The sequence below is a fragment of the Pithys albifrons genome, chromosome 17 (genome assembly GCF_047495875.1).
Source record: "Pithys albifrons albifrons isolate INPA30051 chromosome 17, PitAlb_v1, whole genome shotgun sequence".
Taxonomy (NCBI): Eukaryota; Metazoa; Chordata; class Aves; order Passeriformes; family Thamnophilidae; genus Pithys; species Pithys albifrons.
In genome coordinates this window covers 15,268,724-15,279,624 of record NC_092474.1, presented here as the reverse complement: position 1 = coordinate 15,279,624, position 10,901 = coordinate 15,268,724, and the positions used below count along the sequence as shown (strand labels likewise).

Below are 10,901 nucleotides of genomic sequence, written 5' to 3'. Positions count from 1 at the left end.
CACCACAGCTGTCAGTATTGGCACCAAAATTTTGTGAGCAGCAGAAGGAGCCCATGGCTGGGGAATGAACCCAGCCTAGAAAACCACTGAGTTAATGAGCAAATCCAGCTGCTCTTCCAGAAATCTACCACTGAAGCAGCCCTGAAAAAAGGCAGTGCTGTTTAGAAAATGGCTTGTTTTTATTTTGGTTACTCACACCACCTCCAACATTGTTTTAATTCATCCTGATGTTCATGTCAGTCAATTTGGAGGGCTGAAACAGCTTTATAGGCTCTCCAGCCTTGGGACTGCCTTTACCGTGTGGCCACACCACATGCACAGTCACCTAACCCACCCTTGGGGCAGACAGCCACCTCTTCTGCACCCTGTGCCAGAGGTTCTCTGGGAAGGGAAAGGGTTGATTTTCACAATTTTCTTTTGGATTCACAGTATGGCAAAATACCAACTGCCCAATACAGAGTAAAAGCTTCCCTCTCCCTGCTGAGAAAAGGGAGGAAAGGAAAAAAACCCTCAAACTAGGTTTATGCTTAAACTAACTATATATACTTATACAGGAAAGAGAAAATTAAGAGAAAATTACAATATAACACACACACAAGTTAGATATAACAACAATTTTCTACCTCCCACAGAAAAGATTCCATCACTCTAGATCTATAAGCACCCTAAAAGACACCCAGCAAGAAACAGAAAGTATAACAACAAAAATATTTCTACTTCCCTGAACTCAAACAAAAGGCAAGTAGCCACGGCAGCAGCAGGGCCCACTCCAGCAAGACAGCAGCTGCATATCTTGCCTCTACTTCAGCCATGATGGAACTGAGTGAACACTTCCCACTCCTGTATTCATATCTTAGGTTTGCATCATCTGGTATGAAATATTTCTTTAGTTACTTAGTCAGGTGTTACCTGTCTCTCCTAATCTATGTAGATTCTTTGAGCCTGCTAATTTGAGGCCTGGCTGAAACTACCACACCTTGCAGCAACACGGCGATTTCCATGGCTTGAAAGCACTGTTCAATTTCTGGAAACCTTACAGGGGAGACAGAAGCTGGAGAAAAGATGTTTGCAGCTGTGAAGCAAAATATGAGCAGGTATTCCCCCCAAATGGCAGAGCAGTGGAAAGAATTGAAAAAGGTTTATTTCAAAGGCAAGAACACTAAAAACTTACAAAGATAAAACTAGCAGTGCTGTGAGCAGCACTGGGCCTAAGAAAAGGCAAACCTTCTGCTCGTTGCCAGCTTTATCATCACTTCCCCACCTCGGCTCCCCTGCTGGCTGCTGAGGCCTGAAGCGGGTCTGTGAGCGTCCTCTCTCTTGGACCCAAGGAGTCAACCTCTGTGGAAGGTGTGTGGAGACACGTCTAAAACTGTCTCTGGGAAAGAGGCCTCATTCCAGGCAGGAAAGCTTTGTTAAGAGAAAATAACTGCCTCCTTGGTGGCAATATCTTCCAGAAAAGAGTTATTTCCCCCTACAGCGGCCCAGAAAAGCCTCTGGTGAGGAAAGGTTCAGGGATAAAAGGGACAGGTGTCAGGGATTTCCACTTGAGAGGCACCACTCCAGTTGCAAGGTCTGGTGAGTGGGGAATAGGTCTGGGTATGGATGGGCTTCCACACAGAGGGGCTGTGAACCTTCTCTTTGGGCCATGTCATGCTGACCAGATGGACCCTCCAGCTGGGGGTGGCAGAAAGGGCTCTGGGTATCTGTCTTGGTTTGAGATAAGCAACTGCCAACCCCCCCAAGCACAGAGAGAAAAGCCTCCCTCCTAACACCAGGGAAAGGGAGGAAAAGAGAGGGGAAAGAAAAAAAACACTTCAAATGGCATTTATACTAAAACTACATATATTTTTCACAGAAAGAAAGAGACAATTAGAAGAGAGTACAAATATACACTCACACAAGTCTGCAACAACAAGTTCCCCACCTCAACTTCTTAACGAACACACAAATTCTACTGTCCTGACTACACATTACTTAAGAAGCAGCTTATTCCCCAGGGAGACAAACTCAAGCAGAAAGGAGAGACCCAGAACAACACATTTTACTTTCCTGAGGTACCCTGTGAGCCAGTGGTGGGCCTGGTCCTCTCCATCCCCCCTGGAACAGCATCGTGAGTCCTCCCAAGAGGAGGGCTGAGAAGTGACTGCCTTAACCACTCCCACACTGGTTCCTACTTCCCTGGAGATGATGTCATAATGTGGTATGGAATACAAAGTTACTGGCTAGAAGAGGTCAGCTGTTAGCCCAGCCCAGCTCAGGTCAGCTGACAGCTTCAGCCTAGTCCACACTTCAGAGTCCAAATCTAGGCCCACCTGGGTGAACCCATAACAGTATCACAGCCTTAATAAGCACAAGAAGCCCAAGAAGCTAAACTGGTCTGCTTCAAATGAGCGTGACCTATGCCTTGCTCCACCGGAGAATCCATCACTGTCCCACATGAGGCAGCACCACAGTCCCCGAGGCCAAGTCTGTTCTGGGCATGTTGGAGGTGGTTATTTTCCTGCTTAGGCACCAAGGACTAGCCTGTACCTGGTGAGATCTTCCCTATCACTGACCCCTGACAGAGTACAATGGAACACAGTCTGGTAATGTCTTGTGGGGACACCAGGTCTGTCCAGTGCCTTTCCTGGAGTCAGGGTGTCCTGATTGTGGCTGGGACAGGGCTAGTTTTTGCAATAGCTGGGAGAGGGCAGGGCCAGGACCTGGAAATTATTCTACACAACCTCATGTCATTGCTGGGAGCAGCAGCAAAGGAGGATCTTCTGAGGAGAAGGGGTTTTCCTTCTGGTCAAGAAAATGTGGCTGAGGGAGCTGTTCAGTGCTGTCTAATATTGGAGAGCTTTTCCATGTGAATAATTTCTTTTCTTATACCTCTTGTTACTAATATTGTTGCTGTTACTTTTTGGGATTTTTACTCTCGTTGCTGTTTCCAGTAACTAGTTCTTACCTCAACCTGTGATCTTTGCCTTTTGTCCCTGCAGTTGGAGGAGGGAGGTCATGTGGCATGTTCTTTTAGTGGGAGTACTAAATTGGAGAATACCATTCCTAAATGATTGTCTTGGTTTGAGGGGAAAAAACTAAAATGTTTACCCACAAGCGGGGGAGGGGCCTCCTCCACGATAATCACACCACTCTTTATCAAATTTAAGAAAAGGAATTTTAATACAAGAAGGATAACTGCTATATATATATATATGTAAACAGACTAGTGCAACCCACTTCCCCAACACCAAAAGAGAAAGAAAAAAAAATAAACAACAACAAAACCCAGCAGGTTTTCCTCTGGGAGGAAAGGTTATACTCAAGTGTCCATGTCACAGCCCGGCTGGCTGCAGAGTGAGTTTCAGTCCCTCTCCAGCGAGACAGACGAGCAATGAGCTTTCAGATGGACTCAGTCTCTTCCCCCTGTGTTCCCCGTCCAAGAAGCAGAAAAGCACGAGCAGCCAGAAGCAAATCCAAGGCAGGCAGCAGCAGCAACGCGGCCAGAAAAGCAGTCAGGGACAGGCAGCAGCAGCAGCGCAGCACGAAAAGCAGTCAGGGACAGGCAGCAGCAGCAGCAGCACAGCCAGAAAAGCAGTCAGGGGCAGGCAGCAGCAGCACAGCCAGAAAAGCAGTCAGGGACAGGCAGCAGCAGCAGCAGCACAGCCAGAAAAGCAGTCAGGGACAGGCAGCAGCAGCAGCAGCACAGCCAGAAAAGCAGTCAGGGACAGGCAGCAGCAGCAGCAGCGTGGCCAGAAAAGCAGTCAGGGACAGGCAGCAGCAGCCGCGTGGCCAGAAGCAGTCCGGGTACAGCAGCAGCGAGACAGCCAGGAGAGCCCCAGCAGTAACCAGCAGGGCAGCTGCCTCCTCGGAGCCCCCACTCCCGCGTTCCGCCGGGCCAAGACTGGAAATATATCCAAAAAAACCCAAAAGAGACAAACCTTTTTGTCCTTTAAGCAAGTGGCTGTCTATTTTACTTATCAGTAGTCCTGGTTCATCAAGGGGTTGACAAATGGGATGTCCATCTACAGGAATGGTCAGAAGAAATATCTGGGGAACTACAGGCCTGTCAGCCTGACCTCAGTGCCTGGGAAGGCCATGGAGCAGATCATGCTGAGTGCCATCATGCAGCATGTACAGGACAACCAGGGAATCAGGCTCAGTCAGGAGAGGCTTAGGAAAGGCAAGTCCTGCCTGACTAACCTGGTCTCCTTCTGTGACAAAGCAATCCAATCAGTGGATGAGAGAAAAGCTGTGGATGTGTGTACCGTGACTTTAGTAAAGCCTTTGACACCATTTCCCAGAGCGTCCTTCTGAAGAAACTGGTTGCCATGGTGTACATGGGTGCACAAACTGACGGGCGTTGTCCAGGCCCAGAGAGTGGTGTGGGGAATGGGGTAAAATCCAGCTGGGGCTTGTCACTAACGGGGTTCTCCAGGGCTCAGGATTGGTGCCAGTTTTGTTTAAAGTCTTTATTGATGATCTGGATAAAGCTAAAGGACTCCAGATGCCTGGGAGGAGTCTTGAATGGATCCCAGAGATCCTTGAAAAGAGAAAAATAATCTTGGGTAGCTTCTATGGAGGAATTTGGGGCTTCTGCTTGTGATCTCAGGTGCCTATGGCAGAGAGAAGATTCTGAGAGATGCCTGGAAGACTTGGGTGGTTCCTGAAGGATACAGAATCTACCAAAAGAAAAAAGTTGTCTTGGAGGTCTCCCTTGGAGGAGTCTGGGGCTGCTACCCATGACCACAGGGCACAGTAAGAAGGCAAAAGACTAGGAAATGAGGTGGAGGAATCTCCGGCTGGATCCCAGAAGAGAGAGTTCATTCCAAAACAAAGTCATCTGATTGCTTCCTTGGAGGAGCCCTGGGCAGATACTGGGTTTCAGAGGACTAAAGGAGCTGTGTAAACCATCCAGGAGATGCCTGGGAGGAGTTTTGGGTAGATCCTGGAGGATATAATTTCCTCAAAAGGTGAAAAATCATCTCAGGAAGCTTCCTTGGAGCAGCTTCTCAGGATGTCTGTTCTTTATAAGTAGTAGTAAAAACAATCCTCCCAGATGGGAGGAGTCTTGGGTGGATACTGGAACAGAGAGCTGCTACCAAAGAGCAAAACCACCTTGGGGAGTTTCCCAAGATGCCAGGGCTTTAAGAACTAGAAATAAAAGTGTGCCTAACGAAGCCAAACCCAGCCAAACCGAACGCAGCCAAGCCAAATGCAGCCGAACTCTGCTGAACCCCACTCAGCCCAGCCGAGCCGAGGCCAGGCGGGGGCCAGGCGGGGCCATCGGTCCGGTCGTGCAGCGCCCCCTGCGGGAGGGGCGACTCCTGCTCCGCCGATGCCGCTGCCCCAGCCCCGCTCCCGGTCGCTGCGGCTCCGTGTCCTGCTGCGAGACGGCCCCGCGCTTGGGAACCTCCCGGCTCTGCTCGGCCCCTGCCAGGGTCTCCGGAAGCCGGAACGGGGTGACTGTGGGGGGAGCAGGCGCAGCAGCAGGAGCACGGCAACGCCACCCTGGCACCACCTCCGCCGTGAGCCCGAGATGGGGACGGGATGGAGAGAGTCCCGCAGAGCACCCCTTGCCTGCCCTCGCACCAGGAGCCATCATGGCAGGACCGCGGTGCTGCTCCATCCTGCCTACATGTCTGCCCAGCCCAGAGCTCTTCCAGTCCTTTGGGATCCTCTACGGGCTGGAGCTGCTCCTTGGCGCCCATCCAGCAATTTTCATAGAATCATGGAATATCCTAGATTGGAAGGAACCCACAAAGATAGAGTCTAGCTCCTTGCCCTGCACAGGACAACCCAGCAATCCCACCATGCTCCTGAGAGCGTTGTCCAAATCATTCTTGAGTTCTGGCAGGCTTGGGTCCATGACCACTGCCCTGGGAAGCCTGTTAAGTACCCGACCATTCTCTGGGGAAAGCAGCTTTTTCCCAATATCCAATGTAAACCTGCCCTGACACAGCTCCATGCTGGGGACCTGGGGCTGCAGAAATGTATGAACAGGACAGAGCCCTCCCAGCTCCCTATGGATCTCAGCCCTGCAGAATCTGGGACAGGCAGGAACCTGCTGAGGCAGACAGGAATGCACTGCTGGGCTCCCCTGCCTTGATTTTGGAGGCATTGCCCCCACAAAGCAGTGCCACTACAAGAGGTCAGCCCTGAGTCCACCTTGGCATCATCCAGACAGCAGGAGGCAGAGTCAGCCTGAAGGAAGGTACCAAAGTGCAGAACACTCTAGAGGCACACTCACTGGCAGGGACCCACTGTCACATTAGGGTCCATCCAGTGCTGCAGCCCCTTTCCCTGGAGCTGAAGAGGGACTGTGGAGAGCACAGCCAGGCTGCAGGCCCCCTGCTCCCAAGCAGGCAGGGAGGGATGAGACAGGAACAGGTCCCTGGTCCATCCTGCCCAAGGACACAACTTGTGCCATTCAGCTGCATGGAGCGCCCAGGGGTGGGCCACAGCCCCTGCTTCCCTGCTGCCCAAAAACTATACCTGCCTTCTACAACTCATTTATTTACAGAAACTCAACATTAAAACCACATCTGGGGGCCAGCACAGACGTGTGCAGACCAGCTCAGCCCCTGGAGCCCCCAAGACCAGCACCAGGCAGCTGGCACAGGACAGCCCAGTCCCAGTCCCAGCTCTCCTTCCCCCTCCTTGCTGCAGGAGGGGTGCACAGCTTCTCCAGGCCAGGGGGATTCAGGACTGTTTTCCATGGATGTGAGAGCATGGAGTAGGCAGGAAGAGCAGCCCAGCCCTCATTGCTGAAGCTGGGGGTTGGTGTGCAGCAGCCATTCAATGGTTTCCAAAAGGTAGGCCATGTTGTAGTGCCGGGCGATGTTCTGGAAGACGCTGATGTGGTCTGTAAAGGTCTGTCAAGAAGGAAGCAGGGAAGGGAAGGAGGCTGCCCAGCACCTCAGGCAGTGGGGAGCTCCAAGGGGGTGGCTGGGCAAGGCTGGTGGGGCAGAAGGCAGCTCAGCAGATGCCAGGGGACATGGGGTTAGAGCAGAGGTAGAGAAGGCACAGGACACTGTAGGGCTCCTTGTTGTCCCTTGCCAAGCTGCTGGCCTGGGAAGGTTCTAGAAGTACCTGGAAGGAAATGGTGAGGGCAAAGTCTCCAGCGCAGCTGCAGTACACAGGCATGTGCATCTCCTTCACACCATGACACTTCTTGCAAATCTGGAGGCCAAGGAGGTTCAGATGAGCCAGGAGATGAGGCCAAACATCTCTGCCAGGGGCAGAGTGTATGTGTCCAGCTTCAGTCACAGGAATGGACACAGGAGGCAATCCCTGCACTCACCAGGTCCTGTAGCATGAAGGCCATCAGCTTCTTTTGCAGGGCTTCCACCAGTGCCATCTCGATGGCATTGGTGTCATACTGCACCTGGCAGTTGGGGCAGACCCATCCAGGAAGCACTGATCCATCCTAGAGGCAAAGAGATGGAGGTGAGCACTGTAAGGCCTATGCACTGGGATGGTGGAACTGGTTTCTGGAGAGGAACAGCACATAAGCCAAGCCCAGGCATGCTCAGAGTTGCAATGCAAAGGGATTCAGAGAAAACATGGGTAAAGTGATGAACTACTGTAGTGGGGCCTCTGGTGTCCCTAGAAAAGAGGGTGCACCTGGCAGAGAGCATGGTCCTTGCACAGGTCCAGGTCCCTGCAGAAGTTGCAGTTCCTGCAGATGACTTCAGGAAGCACATAGGAGCGGCATGGGTCCTGAAACTGGGCTGCTTCTGAGAACTCGCCCACCTCGACGAGGCGCAGCAGGTCCCGGCGCAGTTTGTTAACCTGGTTGGTTATGTTGGCATCCAGAGAGAGGACCTGCAAGGATAAGAGCCAGGTGAGCCTCTCAGCAGAGTATCCTCAGCAGGGTAGCTCGTACCCTTGTGACATCATATGTGTGCAGGGCATAGCAAAGTGATTCTGATTTCCCCCTCCTAGGGGAAAGCTGTAGCCAATCTGAGCCATAGACAAGGATCAGAATTTGAGCCCAGACCCCAAACCTTCAGCCAAGGGGCCTGGCCCACCCCGCTGACCTTGCAAACATATTTGATGAACTCCAGGGCTGGGTTGTTGAGTGGCAGGTAGGAGCCAGGCAGGACAGGGAACATGTCTGAGGGCTCTGTGGCATTGCGGGAACCAGCCATCTTCTTCTGGATCTTCTGGGTAATAGTGAAGAAGCTTTGGGTGAGCTCATTGGCCACATAATCCTGTGAGAAGGTGATCATGCCTAGAGGAATGAAGCACAGAGTTCTTGAGATGATTGGTGGCATAAAGGGACAATGAAGTGGGTGGCTCTCTGCTTGCAGCAGGGCTGTTCTGGGGCTCAGCACTCACCGGGCAAGGCCCCCAGCTCCCCCAAAGTCTCCTGAGACACCTGGCTGGTGGTCCTCCTCTTGACTGGGGTACTCCCGGGAGTGTTACGCCGCAGCTCCTCCTTCATGCTGTGGTACACGGCCACGATGTAGGCTGGGGAGACATGGGCAAAGCTCCAGTTCCTGCCTGGAGCTAGCACTGAGGCAGCACAGTGACCTTGTCTCTTTCTCATGACCACTCACCTGACACAATCATCAAGAAGTAGCTCTGGCAGGAGGCAGCCTGGGGCAGGAACTGCGCAATGTTCCAGCTGTTCTCCAGCAGCTCCTCCATGTCTGGCTCCCCTTCCTCCTCCTCTTCTTCCCTTGCCACCTCCTCCTCCTCTTCCTCACTGTCCTCGTCTTCCAATGCCTGCCTCTTGCTTGTGTTCTTCTGGGGGAGCCAGTGATGCTGCAGCCGTTCCTCATGCACATCCAACACCTTACTCCGCTCAACCCCACCACCCTGTTCCCAGGCGACTGGGTGCTTCCCATCTCTTACCTCCCCATAGTGGATGCGGGGATCCACTTTTCCCTTGATACCTCCGTAATTTGCTGGGTCCATCCAGAGAAGAAATTCCCAGCAGCGGGAGAAGGATATGGTCAGAGAATGGAAGATCTCCTTGGAGTGGATGCTGGAGGGAAGAAACTGCAGTCAGTCCTTGTGTTGGCATCGTCCCTTTCTATGGGAGACAGCGGGGAGGTGGTGCTGACCAGAAGAGAAAGGTGTCCCCTTTCCCACCCAACCACTGCCAGAGATCCCAGGGGAAGCAATGCTCAAGGACACGTGGCTTTCTATTCTTGTATCAAGGTGCTGTACCACAGCTGGGATGCTGAGAGCCAGCCAGGAAATGAGTTGCTGGGCATGTCAGGTTCTCCTGAAGGTATCTTCTTCATTGAGCGCTACAAATATTCTTGGAATACTGCCTACAGAGGACAGGTAGGGACAGATCCTTACTCCAGGTGTGACAGCAAGAGACCTGGGAAGCCTTGTCCCTTCAGTATCTTTGTCAAAATAATAAATTCAGTTCTGAGGCCCACTAGAAGGCAAAAAATCAGCATTCTCCTTCCTGGCCCTGAGCCCTGCCCCAGCCCCATGACCTGGGAGCCCCATCTTCAGGTGCACCCTACCTGTTGATGATGTACTCCACGTAGCTGATGGCGTCCTCGATGCGCCGCTTCTTGGTGCATAGAATGATGCGGTTGAAGTTGGCGTACACAACAGAGGAGCCCAGGCGCTTGAACTCAGCTACCAGCCTGCAGCAGGGCACAGGGTGGGGGGGTCAGTGGGTGAGAAAGCAATGCCCAAGGAGCAGATGCAACCTATGGAGGATGTGCTGATCCATCAGTCGGAAGTCAACAAGCAGCAACACTGCTCAAGGGAGATCACCCAAATAGGATGAGAGGTCCACTCCACTCTACTGCCCACCCCTTTGGAGGATCATTGTGAGCGTCAGCATCCTGGTCAATAATCTCACACCTGTCCCTTCCCCATCCACCAGCCTGCACCCTCCAGGCCTCACTTACTGCAGGAATAGCTTCTTCATCATGTTGTGGAGTGTGCGGTGCAGTGCTGGGTCGTAGAGCAGGGAAGAAGGAGAGCGAAGCCAGCGGTAAAAGTGAATGACCTGGTTGTCAGCGTAGACATTGTGGTACTGTGTGATCTCCTTCACCCAGCTCACCACCATGCTCTTCAGGATCCTGCCAGCAACCGGAGAGCAGCATTACCCCACCAGCAACCCTTTCTGCCTTCCCAAGGGGGTCATGTTTTTGGATACACTGGAGGATTCAGAGTGGGATCTTCCTTGTCCCGCTCTGAGCCAAAGGGTAAATATGTGCCTCTATAACATGGCGGAGCATGAAGAAAGGAGAAACAGGAAAGGGCAGTCTTCAAAATCCCCGCGCATATACTGGCTGAGGTACCAGGCAGCTCTGAGCTCAGGATCTTCCAATGTGTGGGAGAAGACGTGTGCCCTGCCCTGGAGTCATGGGTTTATACCCCAGAAGCCTTATTGCTGGGGAAGGGCTAAAGCCTAGAGGGGATGAGGCAGGACCCTGAGGGAATCTACCAAAATGCAAACCTCCTGCTCTGCCTCCTGCTACTCCTCAAGCTGTACCTGAAAGTGTTGGAGCAGAGGGCAGTCTCATCATAGCTGGCTGGAATGTTGGCAGTTTGATTCCCTGTCACCATGTCCTCTAGGGATGCCTGCTGAATCACGTCAAAGCTGATGCTCATGCTGGAGCCTCCTTCCATGTCGTTCACGTGGTGGGATTGCAACACGGTGTTCACAGCCAGGCTCTGGATATCCAGCTCCAGACACACTAAGAGCAGACACAACTGTCAGCAGGGAGGCAGGGAAAGGACCAGGGACACCCTTCCTGCTGCTGCCAGAAGTGCTTTTCACAGATACAGGGTGATCTATAGGTGCTGCTGCAGCAAGTAGGGAGGTGTTTTCACAGGCATGACTCTCTCAACCAGATCTTATCTTCCAACAAGAATCAGACCTACTGACCCTCTGAGGACCACCAGTTTATTCCGGAAGCTGCAGAAGTGGATCTCAG

At 52.4% G+C, this 10,901-nt stretch overlaps 1 protein-coding gene across 3 annotated transcripts in view; it reads right to left on the bottom strand.

Moving 5' to 3' along the window:
- Positions 1 to 6,482: 6,482 nt before the first annotated feature.
- The window catches only part of POLE (DNA polymerase epsilon, catalytic subunit), a 32,831-nt gene continuing 28,412 nt past the window's right edge, over positions 6,483 to 10,901 (bottom strand). The window contains exons 38-48 of one of the 3 annotated variants that reach the window (XM_071572110.1): positions 10,457 to 10,661; positions 9,867 to 10,040; positions 9,471 to 9,596; positions 8,842 to 8,974; positions 8,544 to 8,733; positions 8,323 to 8,454; positions 8,022 to 8,215; positions 7,606 to 7,806; positions 7,283 to 7,408; positions 7,072 to 7,161; positions 6,483 to 6,854 (exon numbers count right to left, since the gene is read on the bottom strand). In XM_071572110.1, coding sequence (XP_071428211.1) covers positions 6,741 to 6,854; positions 7,072 to 7,161; positions 7,283 to 7,408; positions 7,606 to 7,806; positions 8,022 to 8,215; positions 8,323 to 8,454; positions 8,544 to 8,733; positions 8,842 to 8,974; positions 9,471 to 9,596; positions 9,867 to 10,040; positions 10,457 to 10,661 — 1,685 coding nt within the window. In that variant the 3' untranslated portion in view covers positions 6,483 to 6,740. Of the gene's footprint in view, positions 6,855 to 7,071; positions 7,162 to 7,282; positions 7,409 to 7,605; positions 7,807 to 8,021; positions 8,239 to 8,322; positions 8,455 to 8,543; positions 8,734 to 8,841; positions 8,975 to 9,470; positions 9,597 to 9,866; positions 10,041 to 10,456; positions 10,662 to 10,901 lie in introns of those variants that run through there. The other 2 variants (XM_071572111.1, XM_071572112.1) reach the window with 2 other exon arrangements.